Raw genomic sequence first — 20,636 nt, 5'->3', positions numbered from 1 at the left:
GCTCTGACTGCACGTAATTGGTCTGCTCTTTTTCCCCCCTACACGAAACCTCTGCCGAAATTAGCCAATCTACAAGCTTGTAGATGTACTGTGGGCTTGTAGATCTTCTATTTCTGGCCAATGTTCTCCTCGGAATAGAGATTATAGGGTTCATGTGGTTAATGCAAAAAAATAAAAATAAAACAGGTCCAATCAGCAACCACACAAAGATTTGGAGGACCCCCTGTAGTAACTCTGAGGACCCCCTAGGGGTCCCGTACCCCCCGTTGAAGACCCCTGCTCTACCCGATGTCTCCACTCCATGCATGCAGCACAGATCGGGTCTTTTTCTCTAGGAGGATCAACAAGGCAACACTTGGTGTTCCATAACAGGACCTTTCCTTTGCGTTCCATAACCGATGCGTCCGTCCGGGCTACATAAAGGATGCTTCAGTGCTGCTGCATGCGCTCTGATCGGAGCTGTCCATTACGCGTCTCCACCAGTGGTTTGGTTTCTCTTCATATAGGATCAGATGGATTTGATACCTTAGGACGGTTACACATGGTGGTGCGGATACCGATTTAGTCCTGATGAAAGTGCATGATCTCTCCAATAATTCCGTAGACTAATTTAGCAGTGATCTTCACCTTTCCGATGGATATCTATGCGTCCAAATTGTCACCTGCGCTTGATATTGGAACCGGGGTTTTCCTGCTAGTTATAGGTAAGTCTGGCTGGCTGTTCTTTGTTTATTAGAGTAACTAAGTACATTTACGCAAGTACTGTACTTTTAATTACTGTGCTTTTTTAGGTGTTTTCTTTACTTTACTGGAGTATTTCCAATTTTCAGTACTTTTACTTCTATACTGTATACTCCACTACATCTCAGAGGCAAATATTGTACTTTTTACTCCACCACAATTATTTGAAAACTTCGTAGATTTGGATTATTACAAAACATACATTAACCAATTCAGCTGTATATACATTTCGGCCAGTTGAAAAAAGAAATATTTTGAAAATATATATATATATATATTTATTTTGTATTAATGTTTTCATTTGAAAACTTGTGAAACGGGACATTCTGCATAATGAGTATTTTCTACTTTTGGTACTTTAAGTATACATTTTGATACCAATACTTTTGTACTTTTACTCAAGTACATTTTTAATTCCGGACTTTTACTATTAGTAGGCTATAGTATTTCTACATTGCAGTATTGATACTTTTACTTCAGTGAAAAATGTAAGTACCTTTTCCACCACTGGTTTTCCTTTTAGTTGGGTTACATCACCCTGCCTCTCTGTCTGTCAAACACACACCTATAGGTGTGTGTTTGACACAGAGGGCTCTATTCACAGGCCAAAAATTCCCCGTTAAATCGGGATAATGGACCTGCGCCGCCCCAATAGGTTATTCTAGCACCTGCTCTACCCGTCACCATTATGCCGACGCCGTTATTTGCGCGTGGAGGTGTGTCCGTGGGCGTGTTGTTGCTATATCCCCCACATTGCAATTCTACAGACACACATGGGTACGGCTTGGGGACGGGGGATAGTGGATTCTAGAAGCACCCGCTGGTTTATAAAATCACCCGTCAAGTGCACACAGACACTACAATGGCTTTGTGCGTTGGACCATGAGCCGTGTTGCCAGCCTCGGAGAGAAATAAGCAACCGCAGTCGCAGGTCTATGAAAACAAAAAGAAGCAACTCTAAGGCCACATGAGCACTTCAAACTACTAACTAGAGCTTTCATATCCCCTAAATATTTCAGCCCGGCTCGACTAATAATTGACAAATTAGACCCAGCCCAGCCCATCAGTCATTTTTCTAAAGAAGCCTTATTTCTCATTAAATCTTGGTAATATATGAATGATCTGTGTGTGAAATGCGCTCTTTCTTTATACAAACCCATGCTCGCTCACTCTACCGCAAATGCCTCTCTCTCTTTGTACAACCCCATGCTCACTCTACCGCAAATGTGCTCTCTCTCTTCATATAAACCGATGCTCACTCTACCGCATATGCGCTCTCTCTCTTCATATAAACCGATGCTCACTCTACCGCATATGCGCTATCTCTCTTCATACAAACCCATGGTCACTCTACCACAAACGCCACCACCACTCCCAGCGGGGTCATTTTGATTCTATGACGGCTGCCGTCTAGTTATCATCAGTGCCAGTGTTGTGAGGAAAAACAACTAACAAGCAACCAGGTCTAGGAAAACCAGCCCAAAAGAAGCGAGTCAAGCGACTATGGGCCACATGAGCACTCTAACATATACATCAGCTATTTGAAAATAGCAGATCTACAAGCTCACAACGCCTCCCATGCAAACGCTACGTTCATGACCCCCCAAAATAACCATATTTGAACTGGGGACCCCCCCATTTTGTTTGACTCGGTTCCACAGATAAATATTGTGAAAATAGCAGATCTACAAGCTCGCCAGGCGTTGGGTGCTCCATTGTGGTCTCGACCCACAGGTTGAGAACCACTGCATTAAAAGCTCCAAGCAAGTTACATGTCTAGTAGGCTATGTTGTTGACCACGTAATGTAATGTTTTTGGTTTAGTGATAGGCTACTCCGTGGCGCGCGCGCGCCTCATTGTGCTGTCCAAAATAACAGATCTGTAGCTGTCGACACGACATGATGCAGCGCCGTTGATAGCTTGTATGTCTGTTATTTTGGGTAGGTATAGGCGACGCACATACGCATCGCAGCAATGTGTCTGGATTTGAGAGGCTTTGATTGATGTAAACTTAAAGTTTAGCTCTGTTCGGGATTACTGAACAAAGGTGGATGATGAAAGATAACGGGGACAATATGGATGTAAGTTAACTTTAATTAACTGCGTCACTTCAGAGGAAACTATGGAGCAACTTCAGAGATGTTTACACACCCCTGGAATCCATTAGAACGGTGGAAATAGAACGATAACAGCCAACGTGAGTACATACTGTAGGCTATAGACCTTTCCTAAAACTGTCCAATTTATTATACCCATGTGCTACTGTTTGTCTGTGTACCACGTAGGAGCGTTGTCGCAACATGATGTAATTAATTATTTGGGAGCAGCCAGTGTGTACCAATAGTATACATATTTTAAATGGCTTTCATATACTATTCCGGATCTGACTAATATGACAAGCTTATTGTGAACACAATAGGCTACAAATTAATATAAAAATGTATTTGGATAAAATAAAAAAAAAGAAGGAAAACAAGCCCAATGTGGCTTATAATAATCAGACCAGGCAACAGTGCAGACAGGTAGATAGGCTAGAGCATATATTGGATCGGGATGACGGCTAGCGCAGTCTTCTCTTAAAGGCAATGGCTTCTGGCACGGTGATTGGTTTTATCATTGTAACGCCCAAACCACACCTATGCATAATGTAACGGGTAGCTCAGGTGTTTGGCGGGTCACGGGGGTGCCATAGAATACCGAATTTTGCGGGGAAACGCCTCTTGCCTAGTCCTTCATCCCTAATTAGTGGTTTGTTCAAATCTGGCTCTGAATAGAGCCCAGATAGTCTTCTCTATCTTCTCTAAGACACAGATAGAGAAGTCTTCTTTCAAGTGTATGTAGGCTATATAATACTGTTATACATACACTTGAAAGAAGACTTCTGTATCTGACATTGCTTGTCTGAGTAATGTGTGTGTTTTGGCTCACTGCCTGGGAGAGACAGTTTGCGTTTGTATCCTTCAGGACCTCCAACTGACTTTTGATGTTGTTTTTAAGATCGATCTTGTTTTAAACTTTGTTTTGTTTTCGGAGGGGCTCATAACATCATGTGAGGGTATGCAACACTTTCAAAATCAGCTCTTGTCTGCAAGCTTATAAATGAGGCATTACATCATGTCCATCACAGTAGAAGTCTAGGCTACTGCAATGTGAATTTGACTTAAATGAACATAATAATTGGGTGTCAAGTCAAATTAAAGACTTTCCACACTAGCCACCAATTTCAACCATGTCAATGTTGACTTAAAACGTGCCAAACCATAAATTATCTAACATTGCCGCTAAAGTAGGCTACTACAGCATAATTTGGTTGGCTGTCTTCCAGGTCACCGAATCTGTTTTCTGCCCCTGAGATAATCACTCTCTTTCATTGAGTGCAGCGGGCTAGGGATTTAATTACTCAAAAACCTCTTGAGCTTGAACAATAGTTGGAACAATACAGTAGTTGTTATATCATTAAACAATTAATTTCAGTTTCATAAAAATAACATTATAATAATAATAAAACGTAATTAATGATATAATTGTATACAGTAGGTGGCCAGTGACTTTGACCAGTTCCCCTTTCAAAACCTTGCATCATGCATGTCACACAAACAGAATGTGGCAGACAACACCAATGGTTTTGATAATGTGGATTGTGGAAGTTAAATGGTGGATTTGTGGATATGACTGGATAAAAACTTGTTATATCAACAAAACGCATCGCATTCTGTTTGTGTGGCACGCATGATGCAAAGGTTTTGAAAGGGAAACTGGTCAAAGTCACTGGCCACCTACTGTATCTATAAATTCCACAAATCTGTCTGTCTGTCTGTCCTTTCCATATTTCCAGAACCGCTCATCCAACCGACCTCACACTTCTTCGAGTAATTACCCCAAGGAAGCAGTGTCGAGTGTGAAGTCGATCGGATCAGCGCAAGTGGTTCTCCAGAACTGGCCCAACCTGCTCCAAGCGAGCACGCGTATAGTATATCGCAAACCGCTCATCGACCTCACATTTGGCAGGTGTATTGCTGAGGACCCAAAGAAGTGCAATGCCGAGTGAGAAATCTATCGGATCAGTGGTTCTCCAGAGACCACTGAAAGAGCATCTGGTATAGAGAGATTTTTGGTGTGCTCCCCCACGAGAGATTGTGTGCAGTGTACAGAGGCAACGAAGCTTCCTTTCTGAAGTTATGGGCCCCACGGCTAGATTATTTTCCCACCAAAATCTCTCGGATTCTTCTAAAAGGTCAATGCCCTGTGGGGCTTGAACCCTCCCTTGTGGATAGACATTAATGTGACCCCCCCAGCAAGCAATCGCAAAGAATACGGCACTAGCCATTACAGACAGATTAGATAAAACATCTGCAGCATCCTGTTACACATCCAGAAGGACCTCAGCCTCCTCAGAAAGAACAATAATACCCCGACCCTTGCCATAGAGGGCATCAGAGTTGTCACTCCAGTCCAGTTTCTTGTTCAGGTGCACTCCCAGGAACTTGTAGCTGTTCACGATCTCCCTCCACCTCCCTGTGAATGACGTTGGGGACCAGTGGAATCCCCTTGCTCGATACTGCGGTCTACCTGTATGATAGACCGTGATCCATGCCACCCTACCACAGTCCACCTGCATCACTGCAAGCTTGTCAATATGGCTGAAAACGATCTATTATACAATTATACATTTGCCCCCAACTGTACAACCCATGACACAAGCAACCCTGTTATTAATAATGTAGTAGCCATGGTTCACATGACGCTTGTATACAAGCGTCATGGTGCCGAGTCCCCCTGGTCTAAAGTTGTGTTCGATTTTTTCACATTGCCATCTCTCACATAAACATAAACGTTCAGATTTCAAATATAAAGTGCTTACCACCGAGCCACGGATGTTACAAGGCGATGCGGACCGCGATGAGTACCCGTATCTCCCGTATTGTTCAATAAAAAGCATTTTAATCCCATCGCCGGCCATTTTCTCCAAATTGTCTCCGATACTTTCAACCATGCGACACTAATGGTTGGGAGGTGTATTGCACTCTGATACATTACAAAACAAAAAAAACCAAAAAAATAAAATGGCCGGCGATGGGATTAAAATGCTTTTTGTTGAACAATACGGGAGATACGGGTACTCATCGCGGTCCGCATCGCCTTGTAACATCCGTGGCTCGGTGGTAAGCACTTTATATTTTAAATCTGAACGTTTATGTTTATGTGAGAGATGGCAATGTGAAAAAATCGAACACAACTTTAGACCAGGGGGACTCGGCACCATGACTGTCATGGTATGACAGTCATGTTTCAGGGCTAATAATGTAGCTAACATTTGACAAAGAAAGATATCAGAAAATGAACTACCGGACTGTGCCACAAAATAAAGCATTCATAAATATTTAAATTGAACAAAACTTTTCTTAAATTATTAGGACGAAAAAAATATCTATTTTGATGTTGTTGTTACCAAGCCGGAGACATTTTGATGGTGTCAGGGTCAGTTGTAACACCCCCAACCGTACCACCCATGACACAAGCAAACCCTGCTGGCTAAAAACTGCAAAAAGCTAACATTTGACAAAAATATCAAATGTTACACAACAGAAAAACTAGACAAATCGTTTTTCATTAAAGGTTTAAACAGTATGAGGAAAGTTCTGTAGCCTAGATGAAAACATTTGCTTTAATGCCTCAAAAATGTGTCTTTGCAGAAAAACTATGACCGTATGATATATTAGTTTGTCCTTTGGCAAGCAGAAAGGGGTCATTACAGACCATGAGCATAATGAGTTTCATGGTTCTATCTAATTTCTTATACAGTAGGTGCAATTTGAGATTGCCCCAGTTTCCCCCTACTACTTCTTCATCAGCTCGCATGACAGTCATTACATTACATACCACCTGTGGATACCCCAAAACAATCTTTACTACATGTGATTTATTCTGTTCCGGATTGAGCCTCACTAATAAATGAAACAAATAATTCAAATAGGATATATGTATGTGTATATATATATATATATATATATATATATATATATATATAATATCACAAGATCATTGATCGTCAGACCGATCCCACAATGTTCAGTCCCACTTTGGTTGGACTATGTATTATGTATAAGCCATTCATTCAAACAAACGTATATAAATGAATAATAATAATGAATAAATATCACATAATCATAACACATTCTCTAATGACTTCTGCTTTTCAAAAATAAAACTACATTGCTAAAGATAAAGGTGTCAAATAATTGTAGTTAAAAAAAGTACCATATTTGCCTCTGTAGTGGAGTAGATGTATAAGGTATTGAAGAATGGAAATACTCAAGTAAAGAAAAAGGACCTCAAAATGGTACTTAAGCACAGTACTTGTTACTTCTCCCTAGTGGGTGACATCAAACAGAGGCTGCGTCAGAACTCTTCACAGGGACTTTGATTCATCAAATAATAATGCATCAAATCATGAGAACTGAAACTCCTTTTATGATGAGGCTTTTGATTCTGACTTTCTAGTTGTTCACTCAGGAATCATACGCTCACGTAAACAATAATTTCCAACATAACATGACTGGATGATTTCACCTCCAGCAGTGATGGAAAATAAAAAGATGCTTCATCATCAATCCTCATGTCCTCATCTACTTGATTAAATATTGAAATGTGCAGTCGGTATTCGTTTTAATCACCTTGTAAAAATTGCCTAGCCTTAATAATCCCCTCATGAAGACTGATAATGATGCATCTTCCACTGATAGGTTCACATTAACAGGGAGGAAAGACATTCAAATCCACACCCAAAGTTGGGCAGGTGCAAAGACAGTGTAATTTTACCCGTAAAACCAAGAAATTCTATCATCCACACACAGGAAGATCATTTAATGTCAACATGCTTAGATGCCCCTGTGGGCTCGCATACCACAGGGGCAAAACCTCTAGAGCTCTCAAAACGAGAATTTCAGAACACAGAAGCAATATCAGAAATCACGATCAGAAGAGTCCTGTTTCATGTTTCAGCTCTCAGTTATGTTGGCATTGAACATGTTCAGCTTCCACGACGAGGCGGTGATATTAATGCTCTTCGCCTAAAATGGGAATTATATTGGATATATGCTCTTAGCGCCATGTCACTCATGGGCTTAAATATAAATAGTCTCTGGTCAGTTTGGGTCTCCTGTTGTTCTTGCCTGAAAGAATTGCACCTTATAGAGAGGCGCCTCTATATTGCTTCACACTTTATGATGGCCAACCAGCCTGATGGTGGTGTGTAAGGTTTAATGAGTTCGTTTTTAATTTCCATTTTAACTACACTGTGAGTATTCAAGTGGTACTGGGCTTTTTTGCCCTACATTGTGTACATATGGTGTAATTGTTTAGACCTATGTGAATATTGGGTGTTCATACATACAATGGTACATGTTGCACTATAGGGCCTCCATCCTCTTTTGTATGCATTGATGTATTTAATCATACCAGATTGGCCATTGGTCATGTGTCCTTGTGTCTGATGTCAACAGCTGCAATGCATTGTGCGATCATGTTGTTTGCATATTATCTTTGTGTTCACTTCAGTCTGAGGAAGGGCGAGAGCCTGAAACGAGCCTTAAAATTCTACAACTGGAGCCCACAGTGTGCAGATGTTCTCATGTCATTTTCACAGTAGTTTTCAATATGACTACACAAAGCATCGAATTTGAAAACATGCAAAAAGTTATCTTAGTATTGTGTACTTGAATCTGTAGTTTGTTTGCATTGGTAATGGTCAGGTTGACTGATGAAGTCAGGCAGGAGGCACCATGGACTATGATGTGCGTGGACATCATTATGATTTTTTGTGAGAGGAGGGAACAGGTTTAAAGAGAGTCTGGAAAGGTGGAGGCATGTACTACTAGAGAGAAGAGAAATGAAAGTCAGCAGGAGGAAGACGGAATATTATATGTAAGCGTGAACGAGAGGGAGGACGGCGGAACAGCGAGGATGCAAGGAGTAGAGGTGGCGAAGGTGAATACATTTAAATACCTGGGGTCAACTATTCAAAGTAGTGGGGAGTGTGGAAGAGAGGTGAAGAAGAGAGTGCAGGCAGGGATGGAGGAAAGTTTTAGGAGTGATTTGTGCCAGGAGGGTACCAGCAAGAGTGAGAGGGAAGATGTATATTGATTGACTGATTTATTGATTGAATACTTTATTAGACAGAAATGTAAACAGCGCGAGGTACAGTCAGACATTTGAGCTAAGAGGATAACACAAAAAAGTCCTGGAGACTTGTGGTCCTATGAAGACGTAGTAAGACCAGCCATGTGACCAACCATTTGACCAACAATAGGGTATTATAGAGCACAATGATTTACTGTATTTTCCCTTACAGGGATCAATAAAGGTCTATCTTAATCTGATGCATATGGGCTACTTGTGGCTCGGGGGGTGTTAATAAGCTACTGCAATAAACTTCTTTTCATGTATGAGAATGTAGAGTGCCCGCCCGCTGAATATTTCTACTGCTGTGAACACTAATAATGGAGGCAGAAACTCACAGGTAACCGAAAATGATCATCTTTAACAGACAGTAAAACATAAGGCAGACAGCGTTACCATGTGATGATGCACCCCGACTGATTATAACCTATTATTACATGGCTTGGTTAAATGCTTTATCCTGATTGGTCAATTGCTGAATTCAGCGGTGTGTTATTTCTGGATAATGACCGATGAGCTCAGACCGCTGTCTAATCAAAGGCTCAGAGCACCTGCTCATATCAACCTGTGCTGCTTGATTTTATGCTGTATCCAACATGACAGCCATGTAAACAAACATACCATGTCATTCACAACTAAACATCGCTCTCAAGAATGTTTTTGAAAACATTTGAAGCGAGAAATAGACAATGCCGTAACCAAAAATGTATTCTATTTGATTAACACCGTGTCCGCCCAGCGCAACACTTATGGAATACTTTCATTGCCGTAAGCAAGGAAATACTTCAATTTGTTGTTAATTTTAGGTCATTTTATGAATAAATTGATTAAGTAGCCGTGTAATAAGTGGGATAATTGACGAGTAGCTGGTCATTATTGATAAATAAATCCCTTCAGGGTGATTAGGCAATCACCCTGTCGGGATTTATTTATCAATAATGACCGGCTACCCGTCAATTATCCCTTGTATAATGCCACCCATATGGGCCAAGAACCTGTATATGGGCAAACCCCTCTAAAACCATCCCACACGTGTTACAATCCCTTAGGGCAAGGGTTCCTTAACTTTTCAGGACGCTACCCCCAAAATAATCATATTTGAACTGGGGACCCCCCACCCTGACAAGCACTTGGAATTGTATTGCCGCTTGTAGATCAGCTATTTTTACAATGTTTTCCTCTCTCTTAATATTTGACTATTTGGCCAATTTGGTATTAAAAAGGTCTTAAGTCTTAAATCATTTCGGGACTCCCTGGGGGTCCCGACCCCCAGTTTTGGAACCACTGCCTTAGGGCACTGCAAGTCACTGTAGTACTATATACACTTTTAGCATCTTGAGACATTGGGGACTTAGCCCAGTCCAGAAATCTTTAGATGTTCACCTGACAATTGCACAATTCCGCCACTGCTTAGGACTCACAAGTAATGTCTTAGATCTACTCCGAGAGCTTCACGCATGCATGATTGGAATGACAGATGAGATCATGAGATTCAGGGCTATTCATAGTAAATGGTAGGTCCATTTAGGTCCATATAGAGCCTTTATCCAAAGTGCTTTAAAATGTGCATTTTTCATTCACCCATACACACACACTTTCACACACCAATGGCAGAGGAAACCATGCATGGAACCAACCTGCTCAGAGTGAGCAGTTAGGGGTTCAGTGTCTTGCTCAAGGACATTTTGACACAAATCCAGGGGGAGCTGGGGATTGAACCAGGAACCTTCCTCCACACTCCTGAGCTACTGACTGACACCCACAATAGAACATCCGGGTCTGTAGCACCAGAAGCCTACCCCTAATGACGTCCATGACCAATACCAGATTTACATCCCTTTCAAGGCACAACACATGCACTGCAAGGATAAACACTACACTGCACACGCGCACGTAAAGACGCATGCACAGCGGCACCTGAGGAGTAGCTATTTTCCCAGCTGTTTTCCCATCCCCGGTACTACAGCTATCTACGGCTGTATTAAAACCATTAATACTAAAGCCAAATACATGCTCCTTCCGACGTCCGAACATTTGTTCGCAGAGGGAGGTGATATAACTACAAATTGAAGTCACTCAGAACTTCTGATGGCCGGTCTCAGAACTTTTCCTCAGAACTTGTGCTCTCCGGCTCTCGAAACTAGTTCGGAAAGTCTGTCCGAACCGGAGGTTTTTTTCCCCCCGATGTCTGAAGGAGCATGTATTGGCCTTAATACATATAGGACAGTTACCAGACAAAGGCAACAGTTTCTTACGAATGTCTTTAAAAATACAACTCTTGCGGGGTTAGACACTCTCCCCCGGGGTCTGAGCTTTGGCGCTGGTCCGGCTTCAGTCAGTTTGATGTATCAGTAACATGTCTGCCCAGTGAGTTGTCTCCATCAGCAACAGGAGACCAATCACACCAAGCCTGAAAGTGGATAAAGACTCTCCTAGATTAGCCTCGCCTTTCCACCCTAGCTAACGCTATAACCTTGCCCCTACTACCTATCTTTGACGCCGAACAGCGAACAGCGCCCACCGCTCAGCAATGAGCTGCACCAGACAAGTAGCCGCCTGGCTGCCTGGGCTGTCATCCTGTAACTTTCACTGGGCTCCACTCACTCTCTAGAGCCCCAGCCACTTACTAGGCTCTCTCTTTGGTGGTGAACCGTGTCTATGCAATCATGTCCAGCCATGACTGATCAGCTCACAGAGTATCTGACAGAGACAGGCATAGGCCCAAGGGAAAGGGGCACTCACTCTTTATAATTGGTCTGACTTATACCTGCTGTTCCAGAGCCTGACCCTGAATGTCAGAGGCTAAACCAAAAACGCCCCACGGAGGCACATTTTATGAACAGGCAAAGTAGGCAAGTACTGTACCTAGGACCTAGAGCAACGAAGCCTCGGCTCATTCAAGTCAGTCAGAAGGGCTCCATGGGATTTGTTGTCCAGGGAGTGAGAGTGTGTGTGTGTGTGTGTGTGTGTGTGTGTGTGTGTGTGTGTGTGTGTGTGTGTGTGTGTGTGTGTGTGTGTGTGTGTGTATGAATGAAAAAAGCAAAACAAAAAGTGGTTAGGAGGTTTTGTTCATCATTGATAAGAACCAAGAGGAAAATAGCAAGAGGCGCATTCTCCGGTTTACTTCCCGTTTCTCCTATTTTCTGCGTGACGTAGGTGGACACCTTTTTAGGAGACAGGAAGCAAGTTCGAGTCTATTTGATTCCAATGGAAGAGTCAACGTGAACACAGCTTCTGAACCATTCTTTAGCTCCATGGTCACTGAACTAAATATTGGACCCGATTGTCACAAGACACAAAATATGCACGATTTTCATACTAAAATGGCTTTTTTTTAATTGACACAAATTAGGAGAAAATCTACTTTGTTATCAACCTTTCTCTATCCTAGCAACACACTCTCACGAGATCTGGGAAGATATCTGAAGAGTCCATCTGCAGTCTGACGGACGAGACATAGAGGGCTCTGTCTGTCCCTTATATTATATTGTATTATTATATTAGATTTGAACTCTATGCTCTGTCCCCATAAGATGTTCTAAAAACTAATAAACTGAGATTCTATATGTGAATGTGGTAGGCCTACGTGAAATCATTATGGACATTTCAAAAATTAAATAAAATGTGTGTTCCAATGCTCAATAATATCATTTTCCATTATTAACTGTCTTGGTTGATGGGTATGATTTGGCATGACATTTTGCTAAACATTCATGCTAAACACATTAGTCTATAGTGGTAAAATATATACCTTATAAATAAAAGGACCTGTTACAATGTTGAGCAGAATTAGGAGCATATCTAGCAGAAGATAAGACTGAATAATACGTGTGAGTTTGTGGTGGGATTTTTTGGGGTTTCTTTAAAATCATCTTTGCCAATAACAGTGCACTTTCAAACATGTAAAGCATTTATTTTCTTTAATGAAGAAAATACACAAAAACATATCCACATGATGTTGTCAGCCAGGGAGAGGGAGGGGGAGGGTGGTGGGATGGTCGGGGGAGAAGACAACCACGCCTACTTAGGAGACCATTTGTAGGATTTGTGTACTACTTCGCCTCTAGTGGCTCCAATGGAGAATGTGTATCTTTCTATATTAACAATCTTTGATAAGAACAGCTGAAAGGTTGGAGGTCAAAAGGGTGTGGAGCCTGGAGTCAGCAAAACCAGCTAACTCCACCCCCCTTTGGTGTAGTTGGCTGGTTTTGTCAGAAGTGCTTTTTAATACTTTTTATTGGTTTAATATTTTTTAAACCAACACACAGACGTAAAGGGTGTTCAATAGCACTGATTTATGGAAAAAAAATGAAAAAGTAGAAAAAATGGAGTTAGCTGGTTTCTGCCAGACAGCAACGATATATACTGTATATATATGTATATGCATATATGTACAGTATGTACTGTATGTACAGTATGTATGTGTGTATGTATGTATGCGTTGTATTAGGCTAATTCAAAGACAAAAATAACGCCTCCGTATTTGCTCGGTATTTGGTGCTGAGCCAAAGTGCAAACCGTAGAACATTATGAAAAAACAAGGTGGCTCGCAACTCACTTCAAAAGGCTCAAAGTCTTTATACAGCAGCATGCAAGAAATGAACAACTTGTCGACCTTGCAGTCTTTGCCAAGTGGTATTTTTAGTATGAGGCTAATCCCATTGAAATTTTTTTGTGTTTTGTAAATCCTTTAAGACCTAAATCATACAAATAATGTGTGTTGGGGCCCTGAGGTGGTCTCAGGCCCGGGGGGCCATACACGGGATCCAGCCCTGGGTGATATCCATTAGTCTTTGATTGCCGCCAAAGGCACCTAACCCAGGATCACTGCACTACATTTAATACTCGATCATGTTTAAAATATGTCATGCTGAGAGGAGAAGCTATGTGTGGAATGGCTTAGCTATATGTCATAAATAATAACTTTAACACAGTACATTTTGCTTGGCATGAGTTCAGTCAATGTGTAGCCTATAGGAGCCATCAGGATATCCAATTACTCGGGTCCAGTTTGGTTGCCGATGGATGTACTTAGGTACCCAGCTGTACAGTACCCTAGAGGTTGCCGTTAATAAAGATAAAAAAAGACTCACAGATTCTCTGTATCACACATGTCATCCAAATTAACCGGATTAGCGCATGGAGAAATATTATGATGGCACAGCTTGTTTCATCTAATGAGCTCAAGAGCCTGTTTCATGGTTCAAGAACTGTAGAATACCTGGAGTCATTCATTTCATACAGTCTTTGTTATAATTGTGTGACTGACTTGAGTTGATGTAACGTGATGAGATGAAATGAGTGCTCTGTCTCATGCTCATTATATCAAACCCCTTGATCATAATAATTTAACGATCTGAGGCATGCATACTACTTAGGAATGCTGCATGCATGCATTAAAGTCTAATAAACTGACCTCCCACTTAATACAGAAGGGACTTGCATATTATAACTGGCAAAACATTGGACCGTTTAAAATTGCCTAGAGCGTGGACTTCCAGGACTTGCGAGGCGCATCGTTGCTCCAACCCGCACCAAACTTGGCACAAACAATGTTCAGGGGTCTGGCATGAGAACAGTCATACCAAAAAAAATGTGCACACATAGGGCAGTTGGGCACTACAGCAGTGTTACATTCATGTTTAACACTTCAAATGGCCATAGCTCAGTTACCACTGCTCTGATCAGCGCAAGATTTGAAGGCTGAGTAGCAGCCTGTAAATTTTTTTTTTTTCTTTTGGACCCTGGGCTTGGAATAGCCTCCATTCCAAACTAAAAACGTCCTTCTTTGATTTCACTCCGTCTTTAAAAGGTTGGTAATGGAGATGCTTGCGAATAGCAGTACCTGCTCTGATGTTAAAGGGGTAGTTCACCCCCCAAATAACTTTTTTTCTATTGATTACTCACCCCATGGAGCCTTGAATTCATGGATATTTTTTTGTTTTTGTCGCATTCCTTCCTTTATTATTTGATTATAATAAATTTAGCCCCATTGATTCCGGTAGGAGACACAAATGCATTTGTGTCTCCTACCGGAATCAATGGGGACACATTTATTATAATCAAATTATTGGCTTAGGAATGTGACAAAAACAAAAAAATATCTATGAATTCAAGGCTCCAGATGGTCAGTAATCAATAGAAAAAAAGTTTTTTTGGGGGTGAACTACCCCTTTAAGTTTATAGCGGTAATTGTATTTGTTGTTGTGTTTTATTTGGTTATATCGTATTTATTTGGTCACTGGTACACTGACAAGTTTCTAATTAAGATTTTAAGCTTTAGGGATTCCCACTCCTACAGTGGTGTTTGGTAGTCAGCATGTTTGTTTTATGGAGTTTTGTCCTTCCTGCCTCTTGGCCAGTGCATACTTGCAAAAGAGACTTTGTCTCAATGTTTTTTACAGGTTATTTAAAGGTTATATATACTGTATATATACCGTATACACACGCACGCACTCCCCCCCCCCCCCCGCCTGGCTTCCCTCCCCCGTACATGGGCCATTTGTGTTCGTATATAGACACTCGACAAAGCCGGATGTACTCCAGGTACTCCCGTGATGGTGGGCAGCTACCTTAGCACTGACCACCCGAGTGTCGAATTGAATTGAAAAGAGGTTCTTTCTGTACATCTATTCATCTCTGTCACCTCGACCCTCATATATGACTCATCAGCTCTCCCGGACTTTACTGTAGGTTTCACACAAGCCTTTTGTCAGCTGCTTCCTGTTGAACGAACACATCAAGGACGATGCTAGCTGCCGTGTCCAACATCTTCTCATACACCATGGGTTTTCAACAGTACAATATTTTCATAATGGATTAAATCGATTCGTTCTGTTGCACCCTTACAATTTTCTTAATCTCTCTCTCAGCTAAGGGGTCCTTGGCCTGTAAAACACTGAAGACCCCTGTCTTACACGGTAAAATCCTCAGTTTCCATTTAACCACCTTCAGCCTGGCGAAATCCTGTCAATTTTGTTTTATTTTTTCCATAGAATAGTAAAAACATTAGACCTACAAGTGAACAAAACTCATCACATTGTATTATGTCGTGCTTATACGCAGATATAGATATATTTTGTATTTGTATTATTTGTCACATTATACAGGCTTAACATCAGTGTACTTAATGTAACCAAATGGACCCGTTTGCACAATTTCACATTTACAAATGGATCCATTGAACACTGAGGATTTTACTGTGTACCACTCTGCTCAGTTAACTAACAAAGCACACGCATTGCACCTGATTCGGATTCTATCAATGCATTGAATGGGACATTATCACCTTTTATTAGACCATTGAATGGGCGAAATAGGCGACATACTGACCTACCCGCGATTTATCAGACCATTCATTGGGTGTTATCAAGTTCGCACATAGGCTTACTGTATGTTCTGAGTTCAACGTTAAACATTTCAAACCATATGAACTTCTGTTCCGTTTCTCAGATACACATTTTTTCTTTCATTTATAATTAAAAGCCTTGTTGGTCAAACTGTTGGGGGGACATGTGGGGGGAATTATCTCGTGGCATCATTTCACCTCTGTGAGGAGGGAAGTCCCATCGCAATTTGCCGGGTTTATTGTTCCCCTAATCTGTTGTATGTGCAGTAAATCCGTACTGTGTTGACAAGAGGGAGGGTCGGGGGGGTTGCTGGAGCTGTTTGTGTGATGAGCAAACAAAGGAACCCATGGCCCTGTCTTTGTCACACCTGACAGCATCCACACACGTGCTCTTACGTGCACGGGATGGGAAAAAGAATGTACGGTGTTCTGGTTGCCAGTGGTTACGAGACGTGCATCCTTGATGTGGCCGTGGGGGAGTGAAATGAGAAAAAGAGAGACATAGGCACCGGTGATGAAAGAAGTACTCTGATACTACTTTACTTAAGTAAATGTAGCAATACCACAATGTAGAAATTATTAAGTAAAAGTCCTCTATTCAAATGTTTTACTTGAGTAAAAGTGCAAAAGTATTGGCATCAAAATATACTTAAAGTACCCAAGTAAAAGTAGTAAAAAAATTGACATTTATCAAACTTTTTCAAAAAAGGATGTGAAGCTCTGGGAGCTTGTAGATCGGCTATTTTCAAGTAATCTAAATCAGTCAAGTAACTAAAGTTTGTCAAATGTTTCCAGTGGAGTAAGAATATTTGCCTCTGAGATGTAGTGTAGTGGAAGCATAACTTATTGAGAATTGTAAATGCTCAAGTAAAGTAAATGTACCTCAAAATTGTACTTACTGTAAGTACAGCATTTGAGTAAATGTATAGTACAGCACTATTATTGTCGCCCGCCTTATACAACAAAGAAAATGCATTGTTTCTGTACAGAGGTGATAATAATTGATAGCTTTAAATTCTCTAGTAAAAACAGCTCCATTGTCTGTCTGTCAAATATAAAGTAATTAAACCTAAAGAGATGAAACTTCTTATTAAAAAAATAAGAATATCTTATTTCCGATGCTTTTTTTTCTCGGAATAAACCCTTTCATATTTTTTTTCAATAAGAAGTGTCATCTCTGGTTTCATTAATTTATATTTGACAGACAGACAATGGAGCTGTTTTTACTAGAGCAATGATGTGTCATAACTCCTCTCTCCTCTCTGCCCTTTACCTCAGCTGTGTTCTCCATTGTGGGGAACCTGCTAGTCCTCATCATGGCTTTCAAGAGGTCATCGAGCATGAAGCCCCCGGAGCTGCTGAGCGTGAATCTGGCATTGACGGACCTGGGAGCAGCTGTCTTTATGTACCCTATGGCTGTAGCATCTGCTTGGAGCCACCGCTGGCTCGGGGGAGACGCCACCTGCCTCTACTACGGCCTTGTGGGATTTTTCTTCGGCGTGGCCAGCATAATGAACCTTACAATCATAGCCATAGTGCGCTTCATCGTGTCCCTCAGCCTGCAGTCTCCCAGTAAGTATTTCTCTGTGGGAAGAGGCTTGGGTTTCTCTCATGCCCACATAAGTCGGATGCTTGACTTTGTGCAAATGCGAGGTTGAGGTTGGCTGCTAGTGGTGTTCTAAGGATGGAAATGTTGGCCGGCTGGCTGGTTGCTTGGTTTGTCTTTCCAACACTTTGGTCCCAAACAAGATACTTTCATTTTTATCCCCATAGTTAGGGCTCTACCGATCTTAGGATTGCAATCTCAGTGGGTTCAAACCACTTTGGTCCAGTTGGGTGTAAGGAGTAGCATGGCCTCTAGGGGCCACTAGCTGAGCTTTTAGACTCTTGTTACATATTGATGTGTATTTTATGTTCAGACTCTTCAGAGACTTCATCTGGAGCGCTGATTCGTAGGACAGGTAGATTTATTGAAGAAACATATTTATTTATTTATTCATTCATCTCTCTTTCAAATGCTGTTCAGGTTCATATCAGGGTCAGAATGTCATGGCTCGTTCACCTCAGTAAATGGATAAACTATATTTCTAAACACTGGAAAATGTGAAGAAAAATTATTTCATTCATTCTATCATTCTACCCCCGTTCTACCCCTGCCTGCTGGGTCTCTCTGATATAAACTTGGTTGTGCATCATGTCACACAGCTTAAATAGCCTATATACAAGCTGACAACGTCTCACGGTGTAATGTAAATGTAATGTAAATGTAAAGCTTGTAGCCCAGCCATTTTAGATACCACACTGGTGGACGACTAAGAATATATCAAGCATCTCTGTGCCTCAAGGATACTTGCTGTATTGCTTTGAAAAAATACTATATTGGCTAGGATTAAAGCTGTGTGCACTCTATAAACACACAATCAAGGAAATAGCCTATGGCTATTAGTTGGTATGATTTTGAATTGCAAGTTTAGTTAATCAAGATTGACAAGTAGTTGTTTAATGAAAAAGAAATGAGCACATGTTTAAATATCTTATACCTGTATGTTGTTTTCTGATAATTCCCTCCTTAATATTGTCTGCTTAGAGCCTAACGCAAGCAATTTTGGAGTTAAGGTTGTTCTGTTCTCGTCATGACTGTACTATAAGGTGCTCTGGATAAGAGCATTAGCTAAACATCCAGAAGTTAACAACCATCTGTACTACATGTTGAAATGGAATACAATACTTTCAATGACATCAGTATTATTTCAACATTTAGACCTTTATTGATCCCACAGGGGAAATGCAGTTGTCATGGCAGTATGAAATACAGGACAGATACAGAAAAAGAGAGACAACTAAGAATAAAATGAGAATAATACTAATTATAATGAGAAAACAGGTAGCAACGCAAAGGGATTATACGAATAAAGGACAGGGGGGAAAAAATTGGATTGCCCGGGGATTTGCATGTTGAATGATCTATTACCAGGTTTAAATATGACATGACATGAATCTGAACCTCTCTCTCACCTCTGTGGTAGATGAGAAGATCAGCCGCAGAAAGGTGAAGCTCCTGTGCGCGTGGACGTGGCTATACGCTCTTCTCTGGGCCCTGTGCCCTATACTGGGCTGGGGCCGATACGGGCCTGAGCCCTTTGGCCTGTCCTGCTCGCTGGCCTGGGGACAAATGAAGAACGAAGGCTTCTCCTTTGTCATCTCCATGTTCTCCTTCAACCTGGTCATGCCCTCGACAATCATCATCTTCTGCTACCTTGGCATTGTCCTGAAGCTCTTCTACGTATACAAGAAAACACTCAACAGTAACCAGATACCTAATGTCGTCAGGATGCATCGCCGGCTGCTGATAGTAAGTGGCTTTACTATCCCTTCCACTCACCAGTTTAGGGGATTTGCTTATTTTTTGACAACGTCGCAATTGTTTGGACATGGTTTCAGAGCCTTAAAAGATGCACGAAAAACATCTTTATTGTTAATCCTTTATTTATTTTAAATTATTGCCCGTTTCTAATGTCTGATCAGTCACTATAAAACCGCACACATTCGTATATCTATAAAAGAAACACTGTAGCAACAAAAATGTGTTATACACATTTGACAGTGAATGTAACATGCAGATTACCTCGTCTTGAATCACATTTAAAATCACACCAGTCAGAAAAATAATAGATAGCTCTGTTACTGAAGGTTGCATTGATGGTTAAACACAGCTCTTCTTCACAGGCTATCAGGAACATAGCAGGAGCTCGCAACATGATTCTGCAGTGTTTAAAGCAGCCTGAGCCCAGGCAACGGTTTTCATAAGATTCAATGTGTTTTCACCGACCAAATTTGTTTGGTTTGTTGCAGATCGCCTTTCTGATCAGTGTGGGCTTCATCGGCTGCTGGGCGCCTTATGGTATTGTGAGTCTGTGGTCCATCTTCAGAGACAGTGCCTCCATCCCCCCTGAGGTCAGCCTACTGCCCTGCATGTTTGCCAAGACATCCACTATGTACAATCCGTTCATCTACTACGCCTTCAGCAAGACATTCAAAGGCGAGGTGAAGAAGCTAGGCTGGATATGTGGAGGATCAAACGCATGCCACAACATCACAGATGAGGGTATTTACATGGTGACCAATGAGAAGAAGGCCAAGGTAGCCAGGCCTAATGAAGTTCATTCAACCTTTGAAGTGAGCAAAGAGACTGTGGCTCAGTAAAGGCTTAAGGATTGCAGCGCGTACCCATCTAAAAATGAATCAACACCTCTTTCTGAATGAGAACATTGAACAAGGGTAGGGTGCTGCAGTAATTTCCATTCATGCAGACAACAGGAAATCTAAGACAGAGACAACGTAAGAGAGAAACAGAAAGCAGACTTTGGTG

General features: G+C 41.4%; 1 protein-coding gene across 1 annotated transcript; it reads left to right on the top strand.

Moving 5' to 3' along the window:
- Positions 1-634: 634 nt before the first annotated feature.
- On the top strand, positions 635-20,470 carry opn8b (opsin 8, group member b; the record flags this gene model as incomplete). Its single annotated transcript, XM_080452808.1, has 4 exons — positions 635-704; positions 17,546-17,839; positions 19,294-19,619; positions 20,120-20,470. 4 exons carry the CDS (start codon positions 635-637, stop codon positions 20,468-20,470), a joined length of 1,041 nt encoding a protein of 346 aa, XP_080308934.1.
- Positions 20,471-20,636: the final 166 nt, after the last annotated feature.

The sequence above is a fragment of the Gymnoscopelus braueri genome (assembly GCF_963280865.1).
Source record: "Gymnoscopelus braueri genome assembly, chromosome: 16".
Classification (NCBI taxonomy): domain Eukaryota; kingdom Metazoa; phylum Chordata; class Actinopteri; order Myctophiformes; family Myctophidae; genus Gymnoscopelus; species Gymnoscopelus braueri.
The sequence above is the reverse complement of the archived record's forward strand: the minus strand, read 5'-3'. Positions and strand labels throughout refer to the sequence as shown.